The sequence below is a fragment of the Pararge aegeria genome, chromosome 26 (assembly GCF_905163445.1).
Source record: "Pararge aegeria chromosome 26, ilParAegt1.1, whole genome shotgun sequence".
NCBI lineage: Eukaryota > Metazoa > Arthropoda > Insecta > Lepidoptera > Nymphalidae > Pararge > Pararge aegeria.
The window spans coordinates 3,792,833-3,808,451 of record NC_053205.1 but is presented as its reverse complement, the minus strand read 5'-3'; the positions used below and the strand labels follow the sequence as shown (position 1 = coordinate 3,808,451).

At 35.9% G+C, this 15,619-nt stretch overlaps 1 protein-coding gene across 2 annotated transcripts in view; it reads right to left on the bottom strand.

The window, feature by feature from the left end:
* Window positions 1-15,619, bottom strand: part of LOC120635390 — a 38,155-nt gene that overhangs the window by 16,610 nt on the left and 5,926 nt on the right. The window contains exons 2-10 of one of the 2 annotated variants that reach the window (XM_039906398.1): window positions 12,041-12,158; window positions 10,535-11,322; window positions 9,772-10,036; window positions 8,457-8,634; window positions 7,206-8,126; window positions 6,384-6,495; window positions 5,469-5,606; window positions 3,841-4,321; window positions 3,122-3,254 (exon numbers count right to left, since the gene is read on the bottom strand). In XM_039906398.1, coding sequence (XP_039762332.1) covers window positions 3,122-3,254; window positions 3,841-4,321; window positions 5,469-5,606; window positions 6,384-6,495; window positions 7,206-8,126; window positions 8,457-8,634; window positions 9,772-10,036; window positions 10,535-11,302 — 2,996 coding nt within the window. In that variant the 5' untranslated portion in view covers window positions 11,303-11,322; window positions 12,041-12,158. Of the gene's footprint in view, window positions 1-3,121; window positions 3,255-3,840; window positions 4,322-5,468; window positions 5,607-6,383; window positions 6,496-7,205; window positions 8,127-8,456; window positions 8,635-9,771; window positions 10,037-10,534; window positions 11,323-12,040; window positions 12,570-15,619 lie in introns of those variants that run through there. The other variant, XM_039906397.1, reaches the window with a different exon arrangement.

The following is a 15,619-nucleotide window of genomic DNA, read 5'->3' as shown; positions in this document are numbered from 1 at the left end:
GGCTTAGGACACAATTAATTCCCAACCTACCACCCAATTCTGTAGTGGTTGTCGACAACCCTTCATACCACAATAAACAATGGGATTTAGCACCGTCCTCCAATACCAAAAAGCCGATATGCAGAATTGGCTAACTGATAAAGGCATACAATATGATTCAACAATGCTCAAGCCACAATTGTACAACTTGATAAAAGCTAATAAAGAAAGATTTAAAACTTTTTCAATAGATCAAATTTTAGCAGAAGCAAACCATAGCATATTGAGATTACCGCCTTACCATCCAGACCTCAACCCCATAGAAATGGCATGGGCTACTATTAAACAATATGTAGCTAGCAAAAATGTTAAATGGAATTTACAAGAATGTACCAAACTTATCAAAGAAAAAGTATCCTTAATGGGTGCCCAGGAATGGCGAAAAATATGTAAAAAGGTAAAAGATATAGAAGAAGAGTACGTCAAGAGTGACCATGTAGTTGATTTACTTACCGCGCAATTTATAATTCGCGTCGATGATAGTTCCGAAGACGATGATTCTGATGATGGTTATGAAGATGATGATGATGACAACTGCAACCGAGGAAGCCCTGAACCCGGACCCTCAACAAGCAAAAGACGTTGCACAATTTCGTGTCGCGGCAGCACCACTGGACCATGCGGTGATTTCATAGAAGGCGTTAAACCTTTAACTGATTCAGAATCTGAATAGCACTGCTGCTAAGACTTTTTTTTAATGTTAACTTTTGTATTTAATAATTATTTTAAGTTTTCTTTTGTTTGTATGTACCAATTTTACATGTATCTTGGAATAAATAATTTTATTAAAAAACAATTATTTAGAATTTTCATCGCTGTCTCTGTAAACTTTAAAAGGAAATAAACATTTTATATAAGTAAAATAACTATCAATAGTTTTAATAAATGAAGAAGTTTATCTATTTCGTATTATTTTCTAGCATTATTACCACTGTACATGAATTTTGACCCACTCAAATATCCAACCTGGTACATAAAAAAGGAAAAGTATTGTGTGCGTGACAGTACCCATGCGCAGTAATCCCCTCCACCCGAAGGTCAAAGCCAAACTCTCGCCGCGCGTACTGTATGTGGTTTCGGCAACTGCAACGGTAAGTTATACGACTCAGACCAATTAGCCTAACATCCTTTCTACTAAAAACACTAGAAAGACTCGGTGATCGCTACGAGACGGAATACTAAAACATGTACCCATACACTAAAATCAACATGCCTACAGTACGGGTAAGTCTACAGAAACAGCCTTACACTCAGTCGTAGGCAGAGTGGAACACGACCTGGAAAACAAACTATCGACGCTTGGCGCCTTCATAGACATCGAAGGAACTTTCGATAGAACAACTTTCAAGAGCATAGACTCGTCTCTCGTAAGATACGAGGTACCGGACACATAACGAAAACACGAGGGGAACCTTCGCACATGTAACCCAGCCGCATCTAAGCGTAGCCATAACCCTGTCACCAAGATCAGACATGACCCAACTTGAGGCAAGTAGCGTACAAAGCCAAGTACAAAAGCAGATCTTCGGTACTTGCTATAAAAACCAGAACCGGGAACGACACTATATGCTCCAGCTTTCGTAGGAAAAGCCTTCCTGAACTAAGGAGTGCTGAAGCTATGGTGCCACGATGAAAAAATTCTCTCCTGGCTTCAGGAGGTCGTTTCGCGACTGAAGTCGCCGAGGGAGGGCACAGGGCTCATGCTGATAAAGCAGGCTGATATACCCATAAGGGTTAGATCGGCCCTTTACGTGCCTGATTTCGACGAGGGGATAGCTAATCTCCAGCAAGTGCTGTCCCTTCAAAACCCGTGGTACAAAGTCTCATCATGGACCCTGTACACCTACAAACGCACTACCAGTACGCCTCCAGGTGTATTCCTGGTACTTGGAATACCCACGGAGCAGTTAGATGAACTGTTGTCTCTGGGGAGGTGAGAAGCATACTCCACGGGCTCCATCTACCTCCGGTTCTTCGACAGCGAAGGGCTGAGTGATGTACCGCCTAAAAAGACCCCCGAGCCAGAAATAACAATGGATGGTGTCAGTTGTCGGTGTGTCCGTCACACACCGACAACTGACACCACGCCCGGACCCTTCGTTCACACTGTGCTGCAGGAAATCCGAAAACAAACCTTGACTTTTTAGGTTCTGCGTTAACTGAGATACCAATTGAAACTAGATCTAGTGAATTGACAATCCCAACTCCTGATTCTGCAGCATCTGAAAATGAACCTGGACCGTCAACTAGCGCTTTAAATGTATCGTCAGCTACCATCCAGCTTCAGAAAGCAATACCAACCATGAATGATGAATTAGCAGCAGCTAGCGTTTCAGCTGCGCCGCTAGCAACCTTACAAGAAGCAGTACCAAATTCAAGTGTTGATGTTGGGAATGTTAATGATGTGCTGAAGAATTTGTTGTTGACAAATTTTGACGTCATCGCCTTATAAAAAGGATTTACTGGAGAAGGCCAAAGATACCAAAGCTGCGGTAAAGGTCAAGAGAAACATAAAAACGGGAGTAAATGTTAAGAAGGTTGCATCTCAGCCAGATTCGCAACATCAGGAGACGGAATGCATTATTTGCGGTGAAACATTCGATGAGGATTGGATCCAATGCAAAATGTGCGAGAACTGGGCTCACGAAGCATGTGTAGATTTAAATCCATCTCATTTGTACTATTACTGTGATGTTTGTGTAACCAAAAAGCGCATTATTCTTTAAATACCTTTATGGCCGCAGCTACCCGCGATCTTTAAGAGATACCCAAATTTGATTTATATTTCAAGTGGCTTTAATTACGTTGTTGAGTGATTATGTTTTTGTCTGAGTTTTCGATATTTATATTAAATAAATATAACGTTGATTATTTTTTATACATTTTTTATTCTTTTACGTAATAAATATTGTCATAATATCGAAAAAAAAAAAGGCCGGGGCTATTTAATTAATTTTCTCATTTAGGAAGTCTTTTATTTTATAATAAGCTTGCATAAGCAGCAATGCTTGCCGACGGAAATAAGCATGGTTGTTGGTTGTACTACCCGAACGACCTCAGTCACTATTAAAACCACATTTACCTGCAGTCCAATGTGAGTAAAACCCTGTAGTCAAGCAAGGAGCACATATTGACGGTACCACAGTTGGTCGCCGCTAAGAAGTACGGTAAACCGTGTGGTGACGCTTCTATACATGTCAATGACGATGCGGAATCTGGAACCATAGTTTAAAAAACAGATCATGTGGTGTGGGTGAACACGGAATACACCGTTTGAGACAGCAAGCGGAATTATGATCTCCATTTCACTTTCTTTATTTTTTTTAACAGACTTATTTAAAAGGAGGAGGTTCTCAATTCAGTTATTTTTAAACTGGCGTTTCCGAAAATTTTGATATGCATTGATAATTGATTATTCCTCCAAGTGTAGGTCAAAACACTAATAAAAATTATAATTTTTCTTTTATTATGTCCGATACCTCAGAACTTCATCATTTAATAACCCATTTAGATTTTTTTTTTGCTTAAAACGTGTTTCAAAGGTGTTTTCATCAGGTCAAGATTCTATTCATCGGGAGAAAACGAGGGTACTCTTTAAAATATTATAGGCACACATATAGCGATTTGAGTATTTTTTGAAAAAGCACAAGTGACACTGATGATGAAGATACAACATTTTAAAGTCTGTGCCAAGTATTTTTTTATTACTTTAAGGACACTTTATATAATTTTATTAACAAAAAATTAACTAAAATTTTATAAATAATAAAATATGTATTTTATAACAGTATATGCACTTACTTGATACACAGAATGTTTTGACTTTAAAGCTGCCGATATCCCTTCTACAACATAGCACTTCACCCCCATTCTTAGCAACTAAAAAATTTTCAACGCCATTTAAATTCATAATTTTAAAATGGTTGCATACAATATTATTGTCTAACGAGTCCGTTTTATCTACAAAATTATTTTTACTGGCTACACTCGAACTGTCTTCTTGACATTTAGCAATGGCGGATATTGGGCGGGAAACTTTGGTTCTGTTCAACAACCGTTTTTTTGCCATCCTTTTCTTGGCTGAATTTAAATTAAAACTCAAACTTGTTATTTCTGCATCCTGCAATGGTGAGTCTATGTGCTGTGCTAAATTGATTATTTGATTTCTCTCCAGTTTCATTGTTGACCACAATGCCTTTCCTATATCGTGTTTCAAGTGTTTAGTTTTCTCATGTATTATCGACCATATTGTTATTATTCCAATGCTTTGTAGAGAACAAATCTGTAATAATGTAGTTGCCATATTAATTATCCAATTTCTATTCAACGTCATTTTTTCAACACTGCTGGATCGACCAATTTTGATCCAATCTCGAATTCGGATCACTTGTGACCGAAACTCTTCACGGTGAAGAAATACATTGTGCCTCTATTATTGTGTTAACGAATGCAGTTATCACCATCACTAACATCAGTGTTAACATGTTAACTGTATGAACGCTTCATAAGTGCTTGTGATAAGGTCTACATGTATAAAACATTTTTGAATTTGAATTTGTAGTCTACCGATCAGCATTTGGCCAGCGTGGTGGAATACTGCCTTAAACCCTTCTCATTACGCGAGGAGACTCGTGCCGGTAATGGGATATGATGATGATGATGATGATGATGACTACCCGCCGATTTCTTTAACATTTGAATCAAATACCGACGACCGAGTGGCGCAGTGGGCAGCGACCCTGCTTTCTGAGTCCATTCGATTCGATTCCCATAACTGGAAAATGTTTGTGTGATGAACATGAATGTTTTTCATGTCTGGGTGTTTATCTGTATATTATTAGTATTTATGTGTATTATATTCATAAAAAAATATTCATCAGCTATCTCAGTACCCATAACACAAGCTACGCTTACTTTGGGGCTAGATGGCGATGTGTGTATTGTCGTAGTATATTTATTTAAATAGGTACATAAAATTTTAATTAATTGATGAAGGTAATTCATTAAATAATTTAGAATTATTAGCACATTTATAAATATGCAAATCAATCTAATGAAATATGAGGCATAAATCAAGTTAAAGTTATCAAGTGTAACTTATAACACAAGTCGTATTCAGTTCACAGTATTAAGATGATAAAGAAACCGTGTACACATTTTCATTACAGCCTAAGCCTAAATAATTCTGGGATCGGTTTGACGATGATGTAATTTGACTGGTGCCGCTGGAGACCAACAGAAATACAATGTTCAATGTTCTCCAAAAATACTTGTACTTCCTACATTTTTAAGATAGCCCTTGTAACAATATACCTATCTGTTATGAATAAGCAACATTGACGCCGATCACATCGACCAAAAATTCTGTGATTTCCAATCTCCATTCTTAGGAATAAAATACCACTATATTATATATCATATTACTGTACCTGAGCAAGTATTTTTCGATCGTAATCCATGTTTTTGGTAACGCCCATAAACTCCAAACCGACTATGCTGTCTGCCAATTCGCTCTTGGATAGATTCAGAGCACTGCTCGTATACGCGCAAACTTGGAGAGTGCTTCGCTGCGGATCAGAAGTATTTAAATTACAACCATTACATATTATTTAATTTATCAATAGTGTGAAACAGTGGTGCTGGACTAGATGCCTCTCCTAACGACACCATGCTGGGCAAAGGCAAATGGGATGATGATCGCAGTAGATGATACCACTATTACACCGAGGACGTTCTCCGTAATATTCCCTAAGTAGCCTCCTACGAAAACCGCGGGACGTGGAGCTTTGGTGACAACTGTATTCTGAACTGCCATCACGACACGGCACCGACACTCATATGATTAACTGCATTCAATAAAAGGAGGTCAATTTCAATTCGGTTGTATTTTTTTTATGTTTGTTACCTCTGAACATTCGTCATTTAACAAAAGATTTGGATTTTTTTATTGTTTATAACGGCATTCTATCCAAGTGACCCCTCCCTGGACCTGGACCCCTGAACTTTATCAAGTAACTCGTGTCAGCGATAGACGTGAATGAGGTCAACCTATTCTTTGCAAAGGCAAAGGTTAGTTTAAACAAGGCTGTGCGTAGTCTCCTAAGCACATCGGAATCTCATCATCGCAAATATCAAAAAAGGCAATCTGATAATGAGCAAAAGTAGAATTAAACCACACTTCTTGGTCGTATTTCTTATATATTTGAATTGAAATAATTTCGGTCTTCTTTAATTGTTATAAACTTAATATCTTATACATTATTAACGTTGACTCACTAACTCCCTAAAACGCGGCATATTTTCAGATTTTGTATATCACCATCTTTATTATTGGTATAACTCACCCTCTCACTATATGTTTTTGAATCTATGTCTACCGTTTTACTAGAGTTTTCTCCGTCAGCAATATTATAACACCAAGTTGCTTCCTCGGAAAGGTCCCACAGTAGAATGGTTCTGAAAGTATTATAGAAACTCATTTTAAAACCATAATGTGCACGATATAATATTAAGATAGGTATAAACAAAATCTTTGCGTAGAGTACAATCTAGAATTAAAAGGTTTCTTCTGTGGACCACTAGTAGTCTTAGACGTGATCTGGCAAAAGTAACAGAAATGACATATGTAGGAATGAGACAGAGGATCTAACAGATCTTTTCGAGAAATGTTCTGTAAAAAATTAAATTTCGAATAAGATAATTCCACTTCTTACGAGTTTATTTAGTCTAGACGATTCAAATTTTCTATAAAAAGGCGACCTCGGGACGATATCGTCAGATAAGTAAAAGAAATGAATACAGTGATGACCGCAAAGTTTTGGAAGAACCAGTTCTCTTGGCTAGTAGTGAAACTGACTCGTGTGCACAAAGCATTTTGAAAATGGCGACTACACAGGAAAAAGCTTTAGTAGATCTACCATTTGATGAACAGGCAGTCGTAAGGAGAATCTGGACACTTGAAAGCTGGTATGCAATAAGATAAAATTAAAAAAAAAGAAAAGGTTGCTATTAAATTTCTTTTGGAAGAGATCTTTGAATGTCAGAGTTCACAGAACTTGATGGTATAATAGTATATTAATAGGTGTTTCCAGTTTCTGGACTGGGATAACCTTAAATTGATACACTTGAAGCTAATTTTAAATATATTTCTGCTCAAAACGACATACCCATCACACAATCCTCCAACAATGAAACCACTTGTACTTCCTCTAAATCTTGCAATTTTGACATCATTAGTTGCAAGTAGTATTTTCAACGGTTTCAAAATGTCAATACTTAAATCCCACAAGGATAAGACACATTTATTAAATCCAGTAGAAAGTTTACTATGGACTGTTACGATAAAATTATTTTTTGTATCGGAATATATAGCAGCGATTATTTGTGAATTATTCAAAAAAGATTTATCACCTTTTATGTCTGTAGTTTTAATTAATAAATATTCGTTACTAAAAGGAAACTTAGAAGTTTTATTCAAATTTGATAAAGCATTGCCAGAACTTCTACTCAACATATTACTAATTCTACTTTCGACTTTTTTGAGAAACTTCCTTAGTTTTTTGTGGTCGTATTCATTGTTTTTTAATTTAATTTTATAATTTTCATACGATAGTACTTTGTTTGTACCAACTCCATCTTTTTGCTCCAAATAAATTCTTAAAGGATTGTTTTGATAACTTTCATCTATGATATTGTTTATATCATCTTGATCATTATTAAAAAGAAAGGTGAAATTCTCTATGCTGCCTTTCTTTTTAATATTAATATCTTTTTGACTGTCTAAATAATGATTATTAGAGAATTCTATCGGATTTTGTGTCCACTTATCTGTCATTAATATATCTTCGGTTTGAATTTCCGTAGTAATACCATCTTCGAAAGTCTGTACAGCAGTTTGTGTGTAATTAAATCTACCAAAAGTTGCCATGTACAAATCGTAAGGTATAGGTTTCATTTCATACAAATCGTAGGACATTTCATGCAGTGTAACCATACTGAGTATATCATCTGCCCGTTGTTGGAGCCTCTCAAATATTTTCCTCTTTCGTCTATTCTCTTTTGATTTCGTGAAATCTATGAAGAGTGGTCTGTAAGAGGGGTAATTCCACATGGTTTTAAAAATTCAAAGTTTTAAATGTATAACAAATTTATTTTATAACTTTGGACCGACACCTACTTGTTGCAAATTACTTTAATGATTACATAAATCTTTTTGACTAGTTCGTAATAACATTTAACTTTTAATTACTTGTTTCATAAATGGCAACAACTGTCTCCTGCGTTTTTGTGGTGACAGACACGAAGTAATGCGTTATGATATATTTACTGCCTTATCTATATCTTTTCATATTTATACTGTTTTTTAGTTATCGCATATGTTGATTTTTGCATACGGTTGAGCTGTTAAAGATTTTTACCTGTCAAGAATATCAATATGCAAAGTTTTCATGCTGGACAGACCACTAGAGCTGGACATTTCTTGAAAACCCTCATCAGTCAAAGAGATCTTCTTGTCGATGTCTTCAGAACCCTCGATAATATAGTCCATCGGTTTAGTTTTATTAACGGAACGGGGATCGCGTAGGTCGAAATTGCCTGGTTAAAAAAATATAATTGTACAATTTATTTGTAATCCACACTAATGTTATAAATGCGAAAGTTTCACTTTATATATTTATTTGGTTAAATATATTTTTACTTGTACACAGCTTAGTAACTCATCGATCTTCGAGAAATAAAGCAACCTAGATCCAGGCATATGATACATTTTATCACGGGAAACCAAACCAACACTGAACTCAACTACTGAAATGACCTCTATTCGAAACGCCAATGTGGTAGAAATAGACACACATACCTTACACTTTAACAACACTAGATGAACAAGCAGTTGAAGCAAACGTTTTATGCCCGATATCTATTTCTGTACTTTTAATAAAACTGCAACAGGTATTTCTTATGACAAGCAGGCCGCTCCGTTTTCATCTCACACAAGATAGAACAATGATTGTTAAATTGTTAATGATGGGAAAAGAGCAACTGCTAAGTTTCTTTCCGGCTTCTTTCGGTAGAATCTGCCTTCTAAACCAGTGGTAGTCACTCCAAACAGACAAACTTGACGTTTCAAACGTGCTTATATTAGGCCTACTTAAAATAAATTTTGAATTTGAAGATTCGGTAAATTGTATATATTTTCGATACCGAAGCAAAACTGTTGTGTTATTTTTAAATTTTTACTAAATATTTACTACGCATCAATTCATTTGGTTTCAAATATCGCCATCATCTCACATACATAAACAATTTTTTTATGTAGCGTAGCATAAATCCATTACCAGATAGATGTAAGTAACTATTATCACCACATTCCAAACCAAACATTTTCTTCCATAAATTAAAAGTAACTCGTTCAAATTAATAGTAGCTTTACTTTTCAAGTTACCGAATGTTATCACCGATCATCTCACCAACACGTACATTTTATTTGGGTAATGCACGCATCAAAAGTGCAAAGGGACTATTATTTCCCCGCGAAGTAAAATTTGCGAAGTGAATGTTCCTACTGGGCTAATATCCAGAGTTAGCTTAGGTTAGACCAATAAATTACTTACGTTTTATAAAAAATTTACGCCACAATTCATTTGCTCACTTAATTTTTTAGTAAGCCATATTCAGTTATTACGATACCTTTAATTAACATTCATATTCATATACTCTGCTATTAATACTAACCAGAATCGAGCATCCTTTCATCTTTCGAATGTGATTCATCATTCGCTTGAGCAGTATTATCATAACAATCATTATTGCTTGGACAATCACGATCCACATTATATTCATTACTTCCACAAGAATAATTATCATCAGGAGTACATGAATGATCACTTTTTGATTCACTCTGATAAGATTCGAAGTCTGATTCGTAACTTTCAAAATCGTCTTCGTAACTGACTTCTTCATCACTTTCTTTGGGTTGCTCTAATGTCCTTTGTTGTGTCTGTAAAATTTACAGATTTAGAATGAAACGGTTGTTTTTTATAATTAATTTATAATATCTAGATGAGTGATAACATTAATTCAACTACAGCATAAATATTCAGTAATCAATTCGTTGTCGTCGCTTAAGTATATTCATTTGTTTTTTTTTTTTTTAATTCTATTTGGGTACCTACTGTATTTTTAGAGGGCAATAAAAAGACAATTAAGGGGTAAGAGACTTAAAGCAAGGAAACACTCCACGTTAACTTTTATCTAGCGACAGGTCTCCTGGTACGACGTCATGTCGGTTGGATGTCTCCTCTTGTTTTTTTTATGGTTTCAGACGCACACGTTCAAATGAACAAGGCCTAGAATGTTCCTAGTGAGCCTTCTTAAGGTATGTAGGTAGGTATAATATAGTAGGTATTTAAGACTCTAATTACAGCCTACTAACGTGTTGCCCGTTACTTTTCTAGCGAGAACAATATTATTTTGTCTATAAAATTTGAATTTTTACCTGTTCATTTAAATCAACATAAAAAGCCTTCGGCTGCGCGCTTAGCCGTTTAGTCAGATTCAACATTTCAAGGTTATTATCTACTACATCAGGTGTAAGAATTTTTATTTCTTCCTCTTCCAATGTTCTTGTTTTTGTTCTTCTACGTTCTGGCAACACAACTTTCTGATTGACTACTTCTTTCCTTTTCATTAATTCTTTAGTTGGTATTTCCTCTGCTGTTCTCTTTCCTTTGGTCTCAACATCTTTGATCTTTGACTTTTCATGAATTCTTTTATTTTCTTCCGTCTTAGCGTCTCGTTCTTTAACTTCATTGTTCATCTTTCTTTTAGCTATTGGAGAGTTAACTGTTATGTTTGTGAAAGGCAACTTTTTCGCAACACCCATATTTTTAGATGACACGAGTGTAGCATTTGTTTTATTTGTATGCCTAGGCGTAACTTTGGCATCACTAACTGACTTTAACCTATAACTCTTCGAGCTGATTTGGCTTACGTTTGACGGTGAGGATTTGAGAATATTCTTCATTGGAGAAACATTGCTGGTTTTAGAAGTAGGTGCTGCAGTTTTTTTAGGAGCATTGACGCTATGTACTTTGTTTTTTTTTGCATATATATCAGCTGCTGATGACTTTTGTATAAAATTCCGCGGGGTTGAAACACTATATATTGTTTTCTTAAGTTTTTCTTCAGGCTTTTTCACGATTAGGTTGTCGTCTTTTGATGTCTCCCGCTTAGACTTATGGTCGACAGTTATTTTAGTGGACATTGTGAATCAGTAGTTTTTAACTGCAATTTTAAAGCTCCGCGTTACCTCTGACGAAAATTTTAAGTACGATTTCCTAATTACTTATTTCAGTTTGAGATAAAATAGAAAATGTTATATATTCGACTACACTATTGAGTATTTTAGCTATCTAAATTACATAACTTTAAGTTTAATCAGACGTTACACGACCCCACCAATGAAGCCAAGCAAGCATTGAGGTCGCGATAAATATTTCGTAATAAGTTAAATTAGCATATTATTGTTAATTATTTTCCTTCGAAGAGAAATAATGCTAGACTAGTTAGAATATAAGAAGTAAATAGTAATGTTTATATTTTAATTAAATCTGTAGATCAAAATATATATTTTTTAAAAATTCAAAGCAGCGCGCAGTACGCAGCGTACGTATTTCACTTAAATTAAAAGTTTACTGTTCTTAAAACACAACCAAACTAATAAAGTTTTTTTTTCTTTAACATTTTGATTATTGCGATCATCTACCCAGAGAAATAAAACTGGGATTGAAATAATTGACGTGAAATAATAACAGCATAGTAAAGTTTAAAAAAAAATACTGCTAAAATTGTTTTTTAACTAACCTCTATGGGTTCAAAGTAGGGATAAAAAGGTTTGTATGGAAACATCTTATGTATTAAAAATATTATGCGAATGAAGCCACAGGCTACCGCTTGTTACAAAAAACATACCTACTCAATATGAATAACTTATGTTAGTTACCTTGAATATGTGGGTCATCCGTTATTATTAGTAAAACTCCTATTAAAAACTTCACAAAATATTCTCTACACATTTCTATTCCTTAAATATTCCATTCTTTGTGTATTTATGCATTAATCTAGAGTAATTTGCAAAGATAAACACGTTTGCACTCACATTACTGGATTGAGTTTACAAAATTGGTTGCCATGGCAACACGTTTTCAGGTTAACTTGAAGGTCTCAGTGAGAAAACAAATTAGCGCTGCTAATAAGTTTTTCTTCTATTGTAATCTGTGGTCATTTTATTCTATTGAAATATGATTTAAACAAAGAGAACATAAACACTACATTATAAATTACTACTTTCGTTTCAATAATAATTGCAGTCTTATCTTATATACAAAATTCTCGTGTCCCGATGTTTGTAGTTAAACTCCTCCGAAACAGCTTGACCGATTCTCATGTAATTTTAGGTGCATATTCGGTATGTCATCCCCCTAAATATTGTCAGCTAGTTCGTATATAGAAATTTCTATAATAGCTACACCACTTATGTCGTGACATAACCAGATACTTTAGTCCATGTAGGTGTGCAAGCTTCTCGTTTCTCTACGCCGTAATTTGTAATATCACCGCCACCGTTATCTTTAGGCGGGTTGCAGTACAACGTGAGTGCTTCACAATCGAATTCTTCTGTACGCAAATTCTCTGGTTATCCAGGTCTGTCCAGCACACGTACATTAATTGTGGCAGTGTCATAGTCAGATGGGTTGCGTTACTGCAAACTTTATTGACCTCCATCTGTACTCTTTGCATTTTACACCACAAGCGACTCTGAGTCGGGTGTAAGTTTCTGGAATATTCTCAAGTCACCATCGACATCGAGCTATTTGTCGTCAGCAAACCACGACGCAGTTGGTTGTGGGAAGCCGGTGTAAGGTACGTGAATAGAGAAGTCTTCACCAACACGTACAGTAATATCCCGAGCTCGACTGAGATCCATGCACGATTTGTTAGGTTGTTCAGCGATCGTGATCGTGATGAGTTTTGTGTCTGCGTAATCTGGTCAAGGATCGAGAGTTTCTATATTATATATCAAGCTTTTTTCCTTGAATTAAATCAAAATATATAGTGATTTAAAAAAGTGGGGCATCTGTCCTAGAGAGCTTTTTGTGACAGACCTCGTCCGTCTGTGGAAGTACTACCCAATTGAATAGTGAAAGGAATGAAAACGAAAGGGAATTATTAAAAGGCATTAGAAATAATAGTTTGAAATCGAAATTATCGGCTTTGCATCTAAACTATGTAGACATGGTAGAAGAGCGAAATAAACTTAAGTTGTTGGTAGATAGATGAGTGCCGTGCTGAGTACGAGGAGGCCCTGAGCCAGAGCACAAATCTGCAGCGGAGCTATGTGATGCCCACAACCATATAACTGAACTGGAAGAAGCTGCTCATAACACAACAGCACTACACACTCAAAGCCTATACGAAGAACTAGTTGATAGGGCCCCACAGTTGGTTACTGCTGCTACGGACATGCCTACTGTCAATACTGGTTTATCTAAATTATTGAAATTTAACTCACATACAAATGTGGTACCCTGCAGCATTAATAAACTTTAAAAGTATATTAAAGTAAACCGGTACATCAGGAAAACGCAGAAATTGTTAAAAATTCATAAATCTAAAACTCTAAGACCAAAAAATGAACGTTTACAATTATTAAATAAAAATAAAAAGGTATACTTCACAGCTAGATAGTAATAGATTGAGTTATGAATCTGACACATAGATCTTAGAAGCACAAATAGCCAGACTACAGACCTCTTTACGTGCACTGGGCATGAGGGAACGCTTCTGAAGTAGCCCGATTGTACAGAGAGCAAGTAGAAAGAAGTGTTGAGCCTCGTCCCCATAAGATGGCCTGATCATCGTACGATTTTACGTGTCCATAATCCTTACATGGAATTTCGCATACCAGGCACAAGGCCTGGGCATCGTAAATGCGGGACCCAAATGTCGTTGAAACCGTTCCATCAATAAGTGGCCATAGAAAGCCAAACTAGAATCTCGAAATCCCGGGCACATCGGATACTTCAACAAGAGCATTATGAAAAAGTTCAACAGGTTAAACCTAAAGACTACCCAAGAAGAGTGGCGTTTTGTTAAGAAATGCTGTGGGATTTTCAACATCCACACTTGGAGCATCGAAAATCCACACAACACACGTGCATCTAACTTCCAGGAACGGTTAAGCGTGAATTTGTGGTCTGGGGTTTTGAATGGACAGTTGATTGGCCTTTTTGAAGTACCCGACCGCTTAATTTTCGAGTCCTATTAACGTTTTTTGAGAGAAGATCTAAATGTATTATTGTTCTTTAACGACCTATTAAATCGTAGACGTATGATATTTCCGACGATTGTGCCCCATGGCACTTTGCAAGGATCGTCAGGCAACATCTGAATTAAAGATTTGATGGTAATTGGATCGGTCGTGGAGGGCCTATGACAGCGACCGTTCGCGGCGCAAGCGGGTGGTAGGCACACAAATTTCAGTAGGCAATGTTGTTCGGTATTCACGTGTTGTAAGTGTGAGTTTTTATTAGAATATGTCAAGTAGTAAGCAGTAAAGTTTCTTGTTTTAATACTAGTTTGTTAAGTTTTGTGTTTATTAAATTTATAGACCTACTATTTAATCATGTTTTTATATTAAGTTCTAAGAAATAAGTGATGTGTTTTAACAGTTCACTTTATCAGTACATTACATTACAGTATTCAAAATATGAATCCTGTTCATACCACTAGTCCGCGGTAGAATGTGTGATATCCTAAATACAGTTATGACTAGTTAAGATGCGATTCCATCAATGTGCCGAACTGTGCGGCACTGTAACGCACAGTGTATGACACAAATGTTCACGCTGGTCGACTCACTCCGACAAACAATAACAAAATGTGCGCGAACATTTTAGAAATGTTCGCGCACATCTGTATACTTTTGTGCGCGCACACATGCATGCAATGGACTCCTGTCGACGCGTACACGCTTGTTGTTCGCGAACTCAGTCTTGCTTCCGCTACCGGAGCGAAAACATTTATGTGTACGCGCACATTGTTTGATTAAGTTAAGTATGGATTGGACGAATGATAAAATTATAAAATTTATTCAAGCAATTGAAACTTATCCTCTACTATGGGATTCCAGTCACAATGATTATAAAAATAGAAACAAAAAACACGATGCCACTCTAGAGTTGGCTCAAAGTTTCAATTGTGACTCGATTGAGATAATGAGAAAATGGAAAATTATTTTGGCTCAATATCGAAGAGAAATGAAGAAAATCGCGGAATCAAAATCTTCAGGTTCTGGTATATCAAACATATACAAGCCAAAATGGTTTGGTTATGCATATTTGAATTTCTTTCATGGAAGGGACGAACCGAATGCCAGTGTGAACTCACTGGACGAAATAAATGAACAGGTACGTTTAAATTTTTTATTTTCAAACCTCTGCTTTTATTTTTAGTTATGCTTTTTACGCTAGTGTTTCTTGCCATGCCACCATTCCGATGTCAGTTTGGAAATAATGTGCAA